The following is an 18,438-nucleotide window of genomic DNA, read 5'->3' as shown; positions in this document are numbered from 1 at the left end:
AATGAAAATTATACCTCGATTGGTATATTCATTTAAACCTCTTTTTTTTTTCTTTTTTTTTAAACCTTCTATTAAAAATTTTTGGTTACAACATTTCAGAATAACGAAATAAAGAATAAGAAATAGTGCTGTTTAGAATTAGATATCGAAAACCCATCTAATCCGGGAATATCTACTTAATTTTTTAAACACCTTTGTATGTTTACACATCTAAACAACAAGGAGATTTTAAATACTTGTATGCAGATAGTCCACCGTCATGCGTGATCATTAATCTGTTATGGTGGTCGTTGTTCTTCACGTCTATTTCATGACCAAGACTCATATCATTGTTATTTCACAGGGCCATCCTTGAAAAAGGTATTGTATTCCATAGTGCTGTCAGCCGCTCGTTACTTGCTGTTTGATGCTTTAATGTTCCAGAACATTCTCGTGCCCTAAAACAATAACCATCCAGTGTATTCCAGAATATTCCGTTATGACTCATAGCCTTCATGTAAGAAAAATAGAGTATAAAAATCTAGAATGTTCCAAAATGGTCGGTATCAAATCAAGATCTGCATATTACCGTGAATCTATATTTATATGGTGTTTAGCGTTTTATATCAAATTACTTATTTCTCAATGTTGTCAAAAGTTTGTATGTTGCCGTTTTTTGATGTCCATGCAATTGTAGAGTTATCCGTGAAAGATGAATCTTGTCATCCACTTTATATTCTTTTTGGTGTTTTACGGCGGACGGCCACCATAATTTACCGCCACCTACCGACCCGGAAATCGGGCCAGTCTTCCATTCTCCCTTCTCTAACCCCTACTCTAACTACCTAACCTACAAAACAATTACCTACAACCACACCGTTCACCATCCCTGTCCATCTACATCATACTATATACCCCACTCTCTGAATCACGTATAATTCAACTTCTAACTAACTCCCAACCCTCACCTCCATGGAGTGCAGCTAATGCTGCTACTACCTAATTGAGCCCCCCTCTGCGAGACACTCCTTGCCCCCTTCTGGCTGACTGTGGAGTCCTTGGTCACCCTCAGCCCCCAACTTCAATTCCCTATCCACCTCCTCCCATGTCAGACCTACCATACCCAAATGTTGAACCGCTATCCTAACAATCATCCTTACTCTATCATTTCTACCCTCAATCTTTGCAGCAACATTAACCACCCCTGCCACGAAGGCCACAATACTCAATTTCTCCTCCCACACCCTCTCTCTATCCTCCTGCCCTACCCTTTCTGCCACACGCCCTTCTCCACACCCCTGCACCCTATCTTGACTTCCCTGTCCTACCCTCCTAGCCGCCTCCACATACGATAACTTACCCTCCCTTCTAACACTCTGAACCACTACCTCCCTCTTCATCACCTCACACCCCCTAAACGCTACACTATGCTCCCCCCCACAACTACAACACTTCAGCTTCACTCCCTCTCCACACTTCCCATAGTCTTGCTCCCCGCCACACCTAGCACACCTCTGTCCCTTCTTACATGAAAAAGCTATATGGCCAAACTCCTGACACCTATAACACCTAAGAGGACTCTGAACAAATTCCCTAACCCTAAACATCCTATACCCTACAAACACCACACTAGGAACAACCTTACCCTCAAACTTAATCACTACCGTCTCCGTCTCTATCCTATCTGCTCCCCTCTTCATCCTTTCTGCACTCTTAACTATGCCATTACGCCCGTCCCTCCCTAATTCTTCCACCAGCTGCTCTACGCTAACCTCGACCGGTGCCCCAGCTATCACCCCCTTACATCCCCCCTCCCTCTTCTCCCCTACTCTCACTACCTCACTTATACCCACTCCACCAATGCTCCTCATCTTCCTAGCCATCTCCACCTGCCCTACACTACCACACCCTACGGCCAGATTCCCATCCCCAAAAACTCTCGTATACTTTACCTCACCTAATTGCTCAACAACAAGTTTGGGCAACTCGAACATCCCTAATTTCCTCACTCCCCCCTCCCCCTCAAACCTAACCACTATATGAATCACTTCTGCACTATCATTTCCTCTACCCTCACCTTCTGACCCACTCGAGCTATCTCCCCTACCCTTCTTCCTCTTTATCCCCTTCCCACTGTCCCTGCTCCTCTTCTCCACCTTATTCCACCCTTCTCCCCCGCTCTCACCCCCCTCCATACTGTCACCATCTGACTCCCTTCCCCTGTCACGACCGTCCCCGTACCTATCGACTCCTCCCTCGCTCTCACTACCCTCCCCAGCTCCCGACGTCGAAAGCAGTTCATCACATATCAGCAAGGCGGCCACATCCATCTCCTCGTCACCGTTATAGCCGTCAAACTCGACCCGGCACTTTTTTCCTTCGATCCAGGAAACAACCCCCGGGTACCTCTTGCCGTCCCCCGAAAACACAGCACGACAACGGGATCCCACCCTCAACGCCGGTGCCGCCTCCACATCTCCGCATAACTTTCTGTCATCAACTTCCAAACTCCGCGCCAGCACCCTCTCGTCCATCCGCCGACACACTTCCTCCCAATTCCCAGACCCTCCCCCGCCCCGCTTCGACTCCGCTTTCTCTCTCGCTCTCTCTCTCCGAGCAACCGGGTCCATCCCTCCTGCCTTCCTCGCGCGCGTGAAATGGCGTGACGGAAAACCCCAGATGCGCAGTACCACCTCGTGTGCTGTGCTGCTCTGACTCTCCGGCGGCCGAGCATCAGAGACAGGGGAAGACAGAACAGTTATACATGAGGGAATGACAAGACAAGACACACCTGGGTTGATTACAAATGGGTACACCTGGGAGGGAAACGATAAGGACTACAAGACCATGACAGGGAACTACAGCCAGACATAACACATCACACTGGGAACACCTGAACACCTGTTAACATCGATTTGTTAGTCTGAAATGTTATTTAGGCGTTGGGGGGGGGGGGGGGGGGGGGATTACCTGAGTGTGCCTTGCCATTTGGCCAGAGTTTAAAGTCTTCTGATTAACAAGCCTAAACAAACTGTTCAGAGTTATTTTCCTTTGCAATGTCATAACAGGGAAACAAGCAATCAATTCGCTTTAATTAGTCAATTAGTTGTGGTTTTTGGAGCCATCACTGACGTCAGTAACAAGTCAGTAACTTGGGTCTCCCAGTCCCTCCGCTCTGCAGTAAACACAAAATAAATGTTTTGATATCCTGCTCTCACTTTATCCAATCAGGAGAGAGAACTCCACAATGCAAAAATTGGCTGACAAAAATAAGAAATAAAAAATAGTTTTAAGCAAATATGTACTTGAAAGGAGTCAAATAATATGATTTAAGAAATGCAATGCAATAAGTACAAAATATCTAGGGTTCTCTCTCCTGATTGGATGAAGTGGGAAGGGATACAAGAAAATGTATTTTGTGTTTACTGCAGACCAAACACTCTATATCAGTTATGGCTGTCAGAATGTAGAGCTATTTGACACGTATTTGAACAAATAAATAACACTTATAGCACCTTTAATGTAGGCTACTGTCTATCAAGTTTTTTTCTCTTGTAGGGTAGTAATAATGAAACATAATACAAATAAATGGTGAGTTCAATACAGTGGAAGAAAGAGGTGCTGGAAAATAAATAATTACAGATTTAGACTAGTTTCTAAATCAATGTCCAATCACTCAGCATGCAAAAACAACAAAACAATGAATCCACTAACAATGGTGGACAGAGTGATCAGCCATTCGGCTAGGATTACTTGTTACATTCCCCTGTAGTTCACTTTACATCACAGTGCATGATGTGACACAAAGCACACACAGACACCACACACACACACACACACACACACACACACACACACACACACACACACACACACACACACACACACACACACACACACACACACACACACACACACACACGCACGTGCATGTGCGCCTGCACGCACACACACACACACACACACACGCACATGCACACGCACACACACACACGCACACACACACACACACACACCCTGTAAAACCCCTACAGTAATCACAGGCCAAAGGTCGGGGGTCCGGGGCTGAGCTGGGGCCGTGTACTCTCTCTGAGTGGTGCAGAGCCCGATGGTAACTCAACCGCTCCATAGAGACTGGAGGAAACCGGGCCTATTTATAGCAAGGCCTTGAGAGGAAACCACACCAACCACGGGTGTAGGCGTCACTGTACACTGCACTGCTGCACACGGCTCTGCCGTCGACAACTCTGATCTCGAACCCTGCCCTCTTTTCCCCATCGTCCAATCACGGCTGTTGCGTTCCCGTGCGTTTGTCCGAGGAAAGCAACAGTTGTGATTGGAGGAATCGAGAGAAAGAGGGCGGAGTTTGAGATGAAAACGTGAACGAAAAGAACGAAAACGATGGGGGGGAAAAACAACAACAAAAGCACTTACACTGCATAATGATGTCTAAGGCGAGGGTTGTTTTCTTGTGTGCTTTCATCTATAGTCTGTGTGTGGTATGCGGTTGTCGATTATCTTTATCCGCTGCCTTGCACATCATATCTCTTTTGTCTTCTAATTTGTCTTCTAATTGTGTTCTCTCTCTCTCTCTATCTCTGTCTCTCTGTCTCTCTGTCTCTCTGTCTCTCTCTCTCTCTCTCTCTCTCTCTCTCTCTCTCTCTCTCTCTCTCTCTCTCTCTCTCTCTCTCTCTCTCTCTCTCTCTCTCTCTCTCTCTCTCTCTCTCTCTCCCAGACGGATGTCATGCACCAGAGTGTGTACGAGCTGGTCCATACAGAGGATCAGCAGGAGCTGAGGAGGAACCTACACTGGGCGCTCAACCCACCCCCTGCCGCCATAGCTGCCATGACACAAGATTCCCCCCAAGGTGGGCTGTCCCACCGTCCCCACATGAGCCTATCACCCACATACAATACCAACCACACTATACTATCCCTGTGATCAGACTGCTCAGGTCACATGACCATATACGCCGATCACTATGACTGGTCTCAGATCAGCTGTCCTACTTTGAGACGCTTGATAAATACAGGCCCTGGCTGGTGTAGGAATGGGATATAAAGCCCTCTGTAGGCCATACTGTATAAAGTCTCAGAGAATCTCTCAAAATCTCCAAAACCGACTATGCAGACATTCATCAAGAGACGTTATAGTATATTCACGTTTAGTAACTGAATACTAAATACAGCTTCCTCCTCCTGTGTGCCATGGTTCTGGGTCTGTGTCTGTGGTCGAAAGCTTCTTAAGATAGGATAGATCTGGTTTAACTTCACTAAGCCAGTGTGGTGGCCTGTAGTATGCACCGTACGGCACTCTCCTGCAGCCTACAGCAGCCTGTGTTTTGCCATATCATGTTTGGATAGTTACTGTACCACAACCAGTTTCGGGGCTAAGCTATTTCAGGTCACATGTCCGTATAATCTTCTCTCTGGCTTATCAGGTGAAGTGTTCCCAGCTCAGTACTTGAATTTGAAGATGCTTAATGAAAGACAGGTTCTGGTCTACGCACTGTGTGTGTTTTTGCGCCAAGACCAAAATTCCATGCACCACCATTTCTCCACCAGAGGTGCTGGTGCAAAGTCTCTTTCCCCTGCTCTTGGTGCAGAAGCCGTCACGTGGCGTGTTAAGTCTGTGTTAGCTCCAGGCCTAATTACATAAGTGCATTTCCAGTGGAGGGCTGCTGAGGACTGGATGCTGGATATCGGGGTCAAGAATGACCGAGAGGGTCAACGGAAGGCCAGTCGGTAAACAGTTGAGATATGCTGCCAATAATATTCCAATGTTTCACAGAGTTCTTTATTCTTTCTATTTTTGTGTGTGGATGAGTAGGTATTTCTAGTTTATCTGTATTTACTTTATTGTATTTATTTTAAGCTACTGACGTTATGTGTTTTACTGTCAAAGTTACACATGAAAAGCTTGTTAGAACTCAAAAAAACATTCACAAATACTGACATAACTATGCTTCGGTCAAAAGGAGCTGGCTGATTTCACAAAGTTTCTCAGAGTTGGAGTGTTGATCTGGAGTCAGTGACCGGAAACACATTTCTTCATGACCGTATCCAAATGAACAGACTGAAGCTGACTCTAGACCAGCGCTATGGGCCCAGCAGGTCTTGACCTCCGTTTTGCGTCGTCTTTGTCCCATAGAAATGGAACCCGACAGCAGCAGCTCTCTGGTCACCTACAACCCCGAGCAGCTGCCCCCGGAGAACTCCTCCTTCCTGGAGAGGAGCTTCGTGTGTCGCTTCCGCTGCCTCCTGGACAACTCCTCCGGCTTCCTGGTAGGACGGCGAGCCCCGAGTCTGGCAGCAATAAACTGTTATGTGTTGGGTGTTTCATTTACATTCACATGTAGACCTTTAGATGACACTTTCATCCAGAGCGACTTACAAGTTATGTACAACAAGTCGGCAGTAAGGGTAGCTATACATCTCTGGCAGCTAAGGGTATGTAACGTTGTTCGTCAAACAGTGTCTAATGTGACTCCCGGAGTCAGCATTGCCTTGGCTTGGGCTGATCGCTATACTAACTTGTTTGGCTGGGTTAGGGGGAGGGAAGCCGTGGGTGGGAAACTGGCGTTGTGGACAGCGACGCCTACAGGTCAGGTCTGGGCGCTTGCTCAGCGGAGGCGGGACTTGAGGAAGGCAGCGTGACCTCCCACGCGTTACACTTCACCAATGAGAGCCCTCGCTGCCAGGTGAGAAGAGAGCCACTGGCTGTCGCCGCACGTGTCGGAGGAAGCGTGCAGATACTTCAGGGTTCCCTTGTACCGACCAGTAGGAGAACATGTGCACAACAACCAGGTAGGGGAGGGGGGGGGGGGAATTGGGACAACGACTAAATTGGGACGGGGAGAAAACAGAAACATCGGAGAAAGAGAGATACAAAAAAAAACTGTCTAATGTGAGTGCTATAGTCTTGAGTGCATAGTAGTAAAGACATATTAGCATAGTAGGTAGTAAGTAGTAAAGCAATATTACTAGTTTTTTTTAATCAAATTTTTAAAGAACCATTGACATAATGCATAACAGCATGTATAGTTGAACAGCTCTGTTGCCTTCCCCCCAGGCTCTAACCGTTCAGGGCAGGCTAAAGTTCTTACATGGACAGAACCAGCGGCAGGAGAACGGGGGCAAGGCGCCTCCGCAGCTGGCTCTGTTTGCCATCGCCACCCCTCTACAGCCACCTTCCATCCTGGAGATCAGGACCAAGAACATGATCTTCAGAACTAAACACAAGCTGGACTTCACCCCCATGGCTTGCGACGCAAAGTAATTTCACTTTCATAGCAATCGTTAGATATCGTATTTTTAAGTGACACGATAGTCACTCGAAAGACGGAACGCCACCCATTTTAATGATCCCTGGGACAGCTCAGTGAATGTTTATGAACGTGCAGCCGCTCTCTCCTAAAGCTAGACAAGCTAGATGTATAATCCAGGGCTACTGCAGAGACAACGAATGGGGCCATGTTGACTTTGTTGGCCCAAATAAAGTGAGCTCTTACAGACACCCAAATGAGGTTTAGATTCTGTTTCAGGCCCGTCATTGATCTATGTACCGATAATATAATATACCTGATTTCGGTGTGAACACCATATTTTGGGTCCATAAACTCAGTGCTATGGAGCATCCCAAGACTTTACATTCAGATGACATGTTTGCTAAATATTAACTGTCCTGGGCCACAGGAGTAGCATGTGAATTCTTAAAATGACCCTTTAGCCTACATATGAACCTGTGTCACATTCATGATCGTCTGGGTTGTTTTATACATACATACATCTATTGTCATTTATTTCCCCTTGTGTATGTGTTTCACTGCCATCGTGGTAATGAGCATCAATCTCTGCCCTCACGCCAGGGGGAAGATCGTCCTTGGGTACACAGAGGCTGAGCTGCGGGTGCGGGGATCTGGCTATCAGTTCATCCATGCAGCAGACATGTTGTACTGTGCAGAGAACCATGTCAGAAGTAAGGCTTTTTTTTAATATATATATTACACCAGTGGTTCTCAAACCTTTTCAAGTGAACAAGCCCCAATGTTGCCCCCATTTGGTAGTATTTTGTTCCAGGGCCCTCACATAATGACAAGATATATATATTTTTTTTATATATGATTGAGTCCATAATTCCATAATTGTCTCTGTACTCTATGTGGGGCGTGGAGAGTGTGAAACCAATCATCAGAATAGTAATTTTCATACATTCCCATGTTAGTGTCTAATGAAGGAAATTATAGTGAAAGTAAACTATTCCTCATTTTTGTTGGGGACTCCCTGGAAACCCCTCCAGGACCCCTGAGTGTCCACAGACCATGCTTTGAGAACCACTGTTTTAAACCACCTAATCTAGCCTCTTTCATCATGTCGGTCAATGTTCATTTACATGAATAATTATCACAGACATTACTAGAAGGTTCATTCCTCTGTGCACATACATTTGATCCTTTTCTTTTACACGATAAGGCATTCTAAATAGAAGCCACTTCAGTATAATACCTTCACAGATGTGAATTTTGATCATTCCAAAGAACGAATTCAGATGAGGAAAATAAATTACGAATGCCGATATGTTAGTGGAAACGTTCGTAAGTACACCTTACGATCAAATCTGACAGTACGCACTTTTCATGAATGAGGCCCAATCTGTTATGGTTTGTAACCGACCCCAATCGCACAACACAAGACAGGTATGATGGTTTGCCAAGAAACAGATATTTATTGAACAACAGGGAAATACAGGGAAAAGGGCACTGTCCCTTTAAGGGAGAATCACAAATACAGGAATATAATATGAGGGGAAGGAAAGGTGCCTTTAAGAGGCGGGCAGGAAAATGGAACACTAAGGGAAAGTAAGGGAACGCCTAAGGGAAGGTTAAGGGAACGCCTTGGGACAGAGGAACTAGAGACTAGGTAAACAGGGACAAGGAGAACTAGGGAGAGAGGACTAGGGACTAGGAGAGCTAGGGAACAGGAGAAACGGGGACTAGGGGAACTAGGGAAAAGGAACTAGGTGGAACTAGAAGGGGAGAACTTGGGACCAGGAACTAGGTGGAACTAGAAAGGGGAGAACTAGGGACCAGGAACTAGGTGGAACTAGAAAGGGGAGAACTAGGGAACAGAGGGGACTGAGGCCCACGGAGGCGGGCTGGGGAACAGGGAGGAACTGGGAGGACTGGTGGAAATCATCTGGGCCGCTCTGCAGGACAGAGGAGATTGTTAATGCACAAAAGGGAAAAAACAGAGCAGGTGCAGAACAGTCCAAATAACAAAGTGAACAAAGTAATAATATCTTCGTGTGACAAACACACAGGGGGAGATGTAAAGTCCAAAAATACTATTCTAAGTGAGAACCAAAAACAGAGGCAATACGCTGGGAGAGTGACATCACAATCTAAACTCACCCAGGCGTATGCGTAATGGTACAGGAAACGCAGCGGGAAGGGGGCAAGGGGCATTACGCTGAGTGAGTGACATCACAATCAAAACTCACCCAGGCGTATGCGTAAAGGTACAGGGACAGCAGCGGGAACGGGGGCAAGGGCACTACGCTGAGTGAGTGACATCACAATCAAAACTCACCCAGGCGTATGCGTAAAGGTACAGGGACAGCAGCGGGAACGGGGGCAAGGGCACTACGCTGGGTGAGTGACATCACAATCAAAACTCACCCAGGCGTATGCGTAATGGAACAGGGACAGCAACGGGAAACGGGGGCAAGGGCACTACGCTGGGTGAGTGACATCACAATCAAAACTCACCCAGGCGTATGCGTAATGGAACAGGGACAGCAACGGGGCGAGGGCATCGCCACCGGGTGGCTGGCTGTCCGAGCCGAGGAACAGAGCGCTGGAACAACGGCGGTGGCGAGGATGTCGTCCACCGGGTAGCCGCTGTCGGAGCCGAGGAACAGAGCGCTGGAACAGCGGCGGTGGCGAGGATGTCGTCCACCGGGTAGCCGATGTCGGAGCCGAGGAACAGAGTGCGCGCCACACCTTGGTGTGCGCGTCGGAACAGAGAGCTGGAACAGTGGCGGTGGCGAGGATGTCGTCCACCGGGTAGCCGCTGTCGGAGCCGAGGAACAGAGTGGCGCGCCACACCTTGGTGTGCGCGTCGGAACAGAGAGCTGGAACAGTGGCGGTGGCGAGGATGTCGTCCACCGGGTAGCCGCTGTCGGAGCCGAGGAACAGAGTGCGCGCCACACCTTGGTGTGCGCGTCGGAACAGAGAGACGCCTCGGGGTGCGTCTGCGAGGAGGAGTGTGCCAAGCACGAAGGTCTGGAAGATGCGCGTCGGCGCGCTGAGGTCTGGAGAGCGTGCCAAGCTCGAAGGTCTGGAAGATGCGCGTCTGAGCGCTGGTACGGAGGAGCGTGCCAAGCTCGAAGGTCTGGAAGATGCGCGTCTGTGCGCTGGTACGGAGGAGCGTGCCAAGCTCGAAGGTCTGGAAGATGCGCGTCTGTGCGCTGGTACGGAGGAGCGTGCCAAGCTCGAAGGTCTGGAAGATGCGCGTCTGTGCGCTGGTACGGAGGAGCGTGCCAAGCTCGAAGGTCTGAAGTGGAACACTGGAATACCTCCCGTAGAGGATTAGAGAGCGCAGTACAGTGTCTCCCTCCAGGCAAACGGCGGCAGGTGGCGAAGGCTTGAGCGCATCTGGCGCGCTGGTCTGGATGAGCGTCAGGACGAACAGCTGCGCTGGGGTCTGCAGTGGAGCGCTGGGGTGCCTCCCGTGGAAGTTACAGGGAGCGCAGAACAGTCTCCTCCACAGGCTACGGCGACAGCAGACGAAGGCTGGAGCAAACATCTCAAGGCTGGAGAGATCCATCTTACAGCATTGGTAGACCAGAGGATCTCCCGAAAGAGTCTAGATGTTAGAGAATATGACTCAGCATGAATACAACACGACCCCACGCCAAAACGAGGGGAAGCGCCCTGGTATTTAAAGCCCACAGGGGGACTAATTAGCCTGCCACCACAGGTGCGAGAGATAATAGAATATCAAACAGGTGTGGCCACTAAGGGTAAGGAACGAGAGGGTGGGGGCTAGAGAGAGTGAGTAGGGAATTCCTAACAGTAGGCTTAAAGAAGACAGAGAAAAGGTAGTGAGCAGCGGGCAAAACCTCACAGTACCCCCCCCTCAACGGGAGCCACCCGGCGACCCAAAACAAATACAGACAGAGTGGCAGGGGGCAAAACAAGAGGTACTGGCCAAGCCAGCAGGGGAAGCCAACCACAAGAGTGGGGCTAGCAAAAGAAACAGGGTCGCCGAGGGGTAACTAGGGTAGCAGAGGGGCAACTGGGGGAACTGGTCTAGAGGAACTGGGTCTAGAGAACTAGTCTAGCGAACTGGGCAAGAGAACTGGTCTAGAGAACTGGTCTAGAGAACTGGTCTAGAGAACGGGTCTAGAGGAACTGGTCTAGAGGAACTGGGTCTAGAGAACTGGTCTAGAGCAACTGGTCTAGAGGAACTGAGGGGCGAGCAGGGTAGCTAAGGGGTAACCATGGAAGCACCGGGAAGGGGCTAGCAGAGGGAAGGTTAGCCGCCAGGGCACTGATAGCTACAGGGCCTATGCTAGCTGTACTGCTACATCAACATAGAGGCTGCGCAAGCTGCCGGAGCCAGGCTAGCAGAGGGAAAGGGTAGCTGCCAGGGCACTGATAGCTACAGGGCCTATGCTAGCTGTACTGCTACATCAACATAGAGGCTGCGCTAGCTGCCGGAGCTAGGCTGGCAGACAGGGCTGGACCAGCATGAGAGCACAAGCTAGCTGGAAGGACAGTCCTAGCTGTGTGAGATAAACTGACCTTGCTAGCTGAAAGGGCAGTCCTAGCAGTGGGAAAAACTACACAAAAAAGTGGAGGCCATGCAGAGGGACCGGGTTAGCTGCTTGGGCCTGGCTAGCTACAGGGCCTATGCCAGCTGCAAGGCTGCATCAACATAGAGGCTGTGCTAACAGCCGGGGCCAAGCTAGCAGACCGGGGCCATGCAGAGGGAAACTGGGTTAGCTGCCAGGGCATGGCTAGCTACAGGGCCCATGCCAGCAGCAAGGGCTGCATAAACATAGAGGCTGTGCTAGCAGCCGGGGCTAAGCTAGCAGACAGGGGCTCTGCTGAGGGACTGGGTTAGCTGCCAGGGCATGGCTAGCTACAGGGGGGTAACAGGCTAACAAGGGAGCTAAACAGGACCAACAAGGAAGCTAAACTGGGCTAACAGGGAAGCTAACAGGGCTAACAGGGGAGCTAGAGGGGAGACTAACAAGCTAACAGGGGAGCTAACAGGGCTAACAGGGGAGCTAGAGGGAACAAGAAAAAAAAAAGGCAAACTCAACATACACCGTCTGTGCTGGCTGGGGTCGTCGATTTGGTGGGGTCGTACTGTTATGGTTTGTAACCGACCCCAATCGCACAACACAAGACAGGTATGATGGTTTGCCAAGAAACAGATATTTATTGAACAACAGGGAAATACAGGGAAAAGGGCACTGTCCCTTTAAGGGAGAATCACAAATACAGGAATATAATATGAGGGGAAGGAAAGGTGCCTTTAAGAGGCGGGCAGGAAAAGGGAACACTAAGGGAAAGTAAGGGAACGCCTAAGGGAAGGTTAAGGGAACGCCTTGGGACAGAGGAACTAGAGACTAGGTAAACAGGGACAAGGAGAACTAGGGAGAGAGGACTAGGGACTAGGAGAGCTAGGGAACAGGAGAAACGGGGACTAGGGGAACTAGGGAAAAGGAACTAGGTGGAACTAGAAGGGGAGAACTTGGGACCAGGAACTAGGTGGAACTAGAAAGGGGAGAACTAGGGACCAGGAACTAGGTGGAACTAGAAAGGGGAGAACTAGGGAACAGAGGGGACTGAGGCCCGCGGAGGCGGGCTGGGGAACAGGGAGGAACTGGGAGGACTGGTGGAAATCATCTGGGCCGCTCTGCAGGACAGAGGAGATTGTTAATGCACAAAAGGGAAAAAACAGAGCAGGTGCAGAACAGTCCAAATAACAAAGTGAACAAAGTAATAATATCTTCGTGTGACAAACACACAGGGGGAGATGTAAAGTCCAAAAATACTATTCTAAGTGAGAACCAAAAACAGAGGCAATACGCTGGGAGAGTGACATCACAATCTAAACTCACCCAGGCGTATGCGTAATGGTACAGGAAACGCAGCGGGAAGGGGGCAAGGGGCATTACGCTGAGTGAGTGACATCACAATCAAAACTCACCCAGGCGTATGCGTAAAGGTACAGGGACAGCAGCGGGAACGGGGGCAAGGGCACTACGCTGAGTGAGTGACATCACAATCAAAACTCACCCAGGCGTATGCGTAAAGGTACAGGGACAGCAGCGGGAACGGGGGCAAGGGCACTACGCTGGGTGAGTGACATCACAATCAAAACTCACCCAGGCGTATGCGTAATGGAACAGGGACAGCAACGGGAAACGGGGGCAAGGGCACTACGCTGGGTGAGTGACATCACAATCAAAACTCACCCAGGCGTATGCGTAATGGAACAGGGACAGCAACGGGGCGAGGGCATCGCCACCGGGTGGCTGGCTGTCCGAGCCGAGGAACAGAGCGCTGGAACAACGGCGGTGGCGAGGATGTCGTCCACCGGGTAGCCGCTGTCGGAGCCGAGGAACAGAGCGCTGGAACAGCGGCGGTGGCGAGGATGTCGTCCACCGGGTAGCCGCTGTCGGAGCCGAGGAACAGAGTGCGCGCCACACCTTGGTGTGCGCGTCGGAACAGAGAGCTGGAACAGTGGCGGTGGCGAGGATGTCGTCCACCGGGTAGCCGCTGTCGGAGCCGAGGAACAGAGTGGCGCGCCACACCTTGGTGTGCGCGTCGGAACAGAGAGCTGGAACAGTGGCGGTGGCGAGGATGTCGTCCACCGGGTAGCCGCTGTCGGAGCCGAGGAACAGAGTGCGCGCCACACCTTGGTGTGCGCGTCGGAACAGAGAGACGCCTCGGGGTGCGTCTGCGAGGAGGAGTGTGCCAAGCACGAAGGTCTGGAAGATGCGCGTCGGCGCGCTGAGGTCTGGAGAGCGTGCCAAGCTCGAAGGTCTGGAAGATGCGCGTCTGAGCGCTGGTACGGAGGAGCGTGCCAAGCTCGAAGGTCTGGAAGATGCGCGTCTGTGCGCTGGTACGGAGGAGCGTGCCAAGCTCGAAGGTCTGGAAGATGCGCGTCTGTGCGCTGGTACGGAGGAGCGTGCCAAGCTCGAAGGTCTGGAAGATGCGCGTCTGTGCGCTGGTACGGAGGAGCGTGCCAAGCTCGAAGGTCTGAAGTGGAACACTGGAATACCTCCCGTAGAGGATTAGAGAGCGCAGTACAGTGTCTCCCTCCAGGCAAACGGCGGCAGGTGGCGAAGGCTTGAGCGCATCTGGCGCGCTGGTCTGGATGAGCGTCAGGACGAACAGCTGCGCTGGGGTCTGCAGTGGAGCGCTGGGGTGCCTCCCGTGGAAGTTACAGGGAGCGCAGAACAGTCTCCTCCACAGGCTACGGCGACAGCAGACGAAGGCTGGAGCAAACATCTCAAGGCTGGAGAGATCCATCTTACAGCATTGGTAGACCAGAGGATCTCCCGAAAGAGTCTAGATGTTAGAGAATATGACTCAGCATGAATACAACACGACCCCACGCCAAAACGAGGGGAAGCGCCCTGGTATTTAAAGCCCACAGGGGGACTAATTAGCCTGCCACCACAGGTGCGAGAGATAATAGAATATCAAACAGGTGTGGCCACTAAGGGTAAGGAACGAGAGGGTGGGGGCTAGAGAGAGTGAGTAGGGAATTCCTAACAGTAGGCTTAAAGAAGACAGAGAAAAGGTAGTGAGCAGCGGGCAAAACCTCACACAATCTCTGTATAAAAAAAATAAAATGGCGTCCTTGCATCTACATAGGATGTACCGGTGGAAGTGAGGATCACGGAATGCCCCAGTAGTTGATGATTATCTGGCATCAGTACTGGAGAAAACATTTGTAGTTCTGGTTGAAGTATTCCCGTCCAAAGAAAAGTCAAAGAGGCCGTAGTCTGACCAGGTCAAAGATGCTGGTCAGAGAGTTCAGACAGCTTTCCCAAGTAATCCCGCTGGATTACGGACCAGATTGAGCAAAGCTGCAGAGCCGCTAGAGGATAGGATAGACCCACAAATCCACTGCATGAGCAAAGCATCAGAGATGATCCGTATGCCAACACATCCACACAATGGAGCGGAAATACTGCAGGCCCCTGGCAGCTACCCAGTGACCATGCATTCCTAACAATTCACTTCAGTGCACAGGGCTGCAGGAAATGCTAAATCCAAAATTGGGATCTCCTGGTTGATTTAATCTCGACCAACTTGTTTCTTAGCGTGGCGTAACCTTTAGTTCACCCCTGGCACCAGTTTAAGTGAGTCTGTTGACATACAGCACATCTCATCCTCATTTTGTGTGTGTGTGTGTGTGTGTGTGTGTGTGTGTGTGTGTGTGTGTGTGTGTGTGTGTGTGTGTGTGTGTGTGTGTGTGTGTGTGTGTGTGTGTGTGTGTGTGTGTGTGTGTGTGTGTGTGTGTGTGTGTGTGTGTGTGTGTGTGTGTGTGTGTGTGTGTGTGTGTGTGTGTGTGTGTGTGCGTGCGTGTGTGTGTGTGTTTATCTGTCTGTGCCTGTGCGTAACTGTCTTTCAGTGATGAAGACTGGGGAGAGTGGTCTGACAGTGTTCCGACTTCTAACCAAGGACAATCGCTGGAAGTGGGTCCAGGCCAACGCCAGACTGGTGTATAAGAACGGCAAACCAGACTACATCATCGCCACACAGAGGCCCCTTGTGTATGTAATTTCCTGTCATTGATTCGCAACACACACACACACACACACACACACACACACACACACACACACACACACACACACACACACACACACACACACACACACACACACACACACACACACACACACACACACACACACACACACACACACACACACACACCTCAAACAAAGCAAAACTAAACAGAAACACTCATTATGATGCTTGGATTACTAGTTTTACTTAATATTATGAATTAATAGTTTATTTCAAACAACAATAGAAAGAAATTACAATGTAAAACAAACTAAAACAAAGATAATTTGCTGTGAAAAGAAAAAAATATAATAAAATAAGATTAAATAATAAATATTAGAACTGATTCATCAATTTACAAAACATTTAAGTCTTGAATTCTTAAGATTTGCAAAGAATGTACCTTTTTATCACATGCAACCATACGGTAGCTACTCTGTCGTTTATTTACAGTTGTGAATAGAATAGTACATAAGTGAAAACAAGTGGGTCTTTAAATGCTAAAGCTGTACACATGTATATTTTATTGTGTATTTGTATCCTACTCTTTGATAAATTATATGGCCCAGACACTGTTACACTGCCATAACTAAGGAGATAACCATAAACCTGGACAGGCTTATAGTATTTTAACTGACCCAGTAGACACAATCTGCATTTTAAGACCTGTTTAGTACACTGTTCCTTTGTAATGGTGTCATGGTAAGCTGTGTTGATGACAGATGCTATAAGCAGGTGCTGTTTTCTGTCCACCCAGGGAGGAGGAAGGGGGAGAGCACTTGCGTAAACGCTCCCTGCACCTCCCTTTCACCTATGCCACGGGAGAGGCCCTGCTCTACCAGTCCAACCACCCCATTGCGGGCTTTGGCAACAGCGCCTACGAGAAGAGCGGCGGCAAGGCCAAGAAGGGCCGGACTGACAGGGCAGCCAGGGAAGGCCTGGACCCTGGCTCCCTTCTCGGGGCGCTGATGAGCCAGGATGAGTCTGTGTACGTCTGCCAGCCGGCGCTGGAGCCCAAGCTGTCCTTCCACAGCAGCCTCTTCGGAGATCAAGGTGACTTCTCTGAGTCGGAACCCTCTGGCCTGCACCACGGCTGGGACGACCCCGCCAAGGGTGTCACTGGACCGGAGCCGTCCACCAGTTTTGACCCGCTCCTCGCCACCCTGGACTCCCTCTCCCTAGGAGGACACAGGGTGTCAGAGGGAGACGAGGAGGCTTGTTCCAACAGGGAACTGTTTGGAGCTCTGGAGGGCCTGGGGCTGAGCGCAGAGGACCTGGAACTGCTGCTGCTGGATGAGCGGATGATCCGGGTCGAGATGGACCCCGACCGCGTGCCCACACTGGATGACCTGCTGACTAACGATGAGATCCTCTCCTACATTCACGACTCCCTGGAGGCAAATGCTGATACAGCAGAGGCGGGAGGGCCGGTGCCTCCAGGTCTTGCCTCTGCCACTGCCACAACAGCCACAATAACAGCACCGGAAAACAACCCCACCTCTTCTGCCAACAACCTCTCTCTTCTGCACACTCAGTACCCGCACCACAAGTCTCTCCCCATGGGTCAGGCCCCCATTGTCCAGCTGTCCCAGCAGATGCAGCAGCACCTGCACATGCGGCCGGGGAAAGTGGCCCAAGACTGGGGCCAGCAGAACAACCACATGGTTCATTCTTTGGTGAACGGACAGCTGGTAGGGCAGAATCAACCAATCGCCAACGGACAGTGGACAGCCCAGGGCATACTAGCTAGCACGGGGATCCAGGTAGCCCACGCACAACAGATATTTTTCAACGGTAATGCCTCGGAGCTGGACGGGGAGCTCCAGCGACGGCAAGCGCAAAAACACTACCTCCAACAGTGCCATGCCAAACAGAAGGGGGCCAACCTCAATGGACTGTGTGGCGTCCCAAACACAGGGCACTCAGCCGGCAGAGCCCAGTGGCAGGACTACAACTTCAGCCACCCGGGAGGGAGCCTCTACAGCAACTCCTGCGTCAGCAACGGGCACGCGCCCCTCGCCTCACTGGACGCTTGTGTGGATTACAGTATGCCTGGCATCGATGACATGGATTACACCGTCAACGGTGGCGGTCTCTTTGGAGAAGCTGGGCAGCAGCAGGGGGCCGAGGCGACGGCCTCCTCCTACCAGAGGATGAGCCACAAGGCGCAGCAAGAGCAGCGCCCTCCTCCCTTGGTCCAGGTGCTGTCGAGCCTCTCCCAGTGCCCTCCCCCCAACGCCACCCTGGAGCAGATGCTGGGAGTGAGCCAGCCCTGCCGACAGCTGCCCTCGCTGGACCCTTACGGCTCGGTCACCTCTGAGGTCCCTCATGACCCCAACCACAGTAAGGTGAGGCCACCCAACACGTTGACAAAGAAGGGGTATCATGGAGGCTGTTTTGTTAACATTATGGGAAATGCTCACCGTCTTCTCCAGAGTCAGACAAGAAGATAGGTACCCATTTCCTCTACTGTGCGTCCAGTAGAAAGCTATCTGGCTGCAAGCTAGCGTATAGCTTAGCACAAATGACTGGAAACGGATATGGACCACTAGGCCCCAACATGCTTTGTTTTGATATATTTAGGGAACATGACAGAGAAAGGAAAAATAAGGGAGCAATAATGATGCTGACTTGA

General features: G+C 50.4%; 1 protein-coding gene across 1 annotated transcript in view; it reads left to right on the top strand.

The window, feature by feature from the left end:
- LOC311248559 (aryl hydrocarbon receptor-like) overlaps nucleotides 1-18,151 on the top strand; it is a gene marked incomplete at both ends in the record, with an annotated part of 61,091 nt that extends 42,940 nt beyond the window's left edge. The window contains 6 exons of the mRNA XM_084339422.1: nucleotides 4,715-4,847; nucleotides 6,131-6,264; nucleotides 7,052-7,254; nucleotides 7,848-7,957; nucleotides 15,643-15,784; nucleotides 16,561-18,151. Of these exons, the coding sequence (XP_084195548.1) occupies nucleotides 4,715-4,847; nucleotides 6,131-6,264; nucleotides 7,052-7,254; nucleotides 7,848-7,957; nucleotides 15,643-15,784; nucleotides 16,561-18,151 (2,313 nt within the window). The remainder of the gene's footprint in view (nucleotides 1-4,714; nucleotides 4,848-6,130; nucleotides 6,265-7,051; nucleotides 7,255-7,847; nucleotides 7,958-15,642; nucleotides 15,785-16,560) is intronic.
- Nucleotides 18,152-18,438: the final 287 nt, after the last annotated feature.

The sequence above is a fragment of the Notolepis coatsorum genome, assembly GCF_963971535.1.
Source record: "Notolepis coatsorum genome assembly, contig: SCAFFOLD_1214, whole genome shotgun sequence".
In the NCBI taxonomy this organism is placed as follows: domain Eukaryota; kingdom Metazoa; phylum Chordata; class Actinopteri; order Aulopiformes; family Paralepididae; genus Notolepis; species Notolepis coatsorum.
Note: the sequence above shows the minus strand (reverse complement) of the source record. Positions and strands in the feature narration are given on the sequence as shown.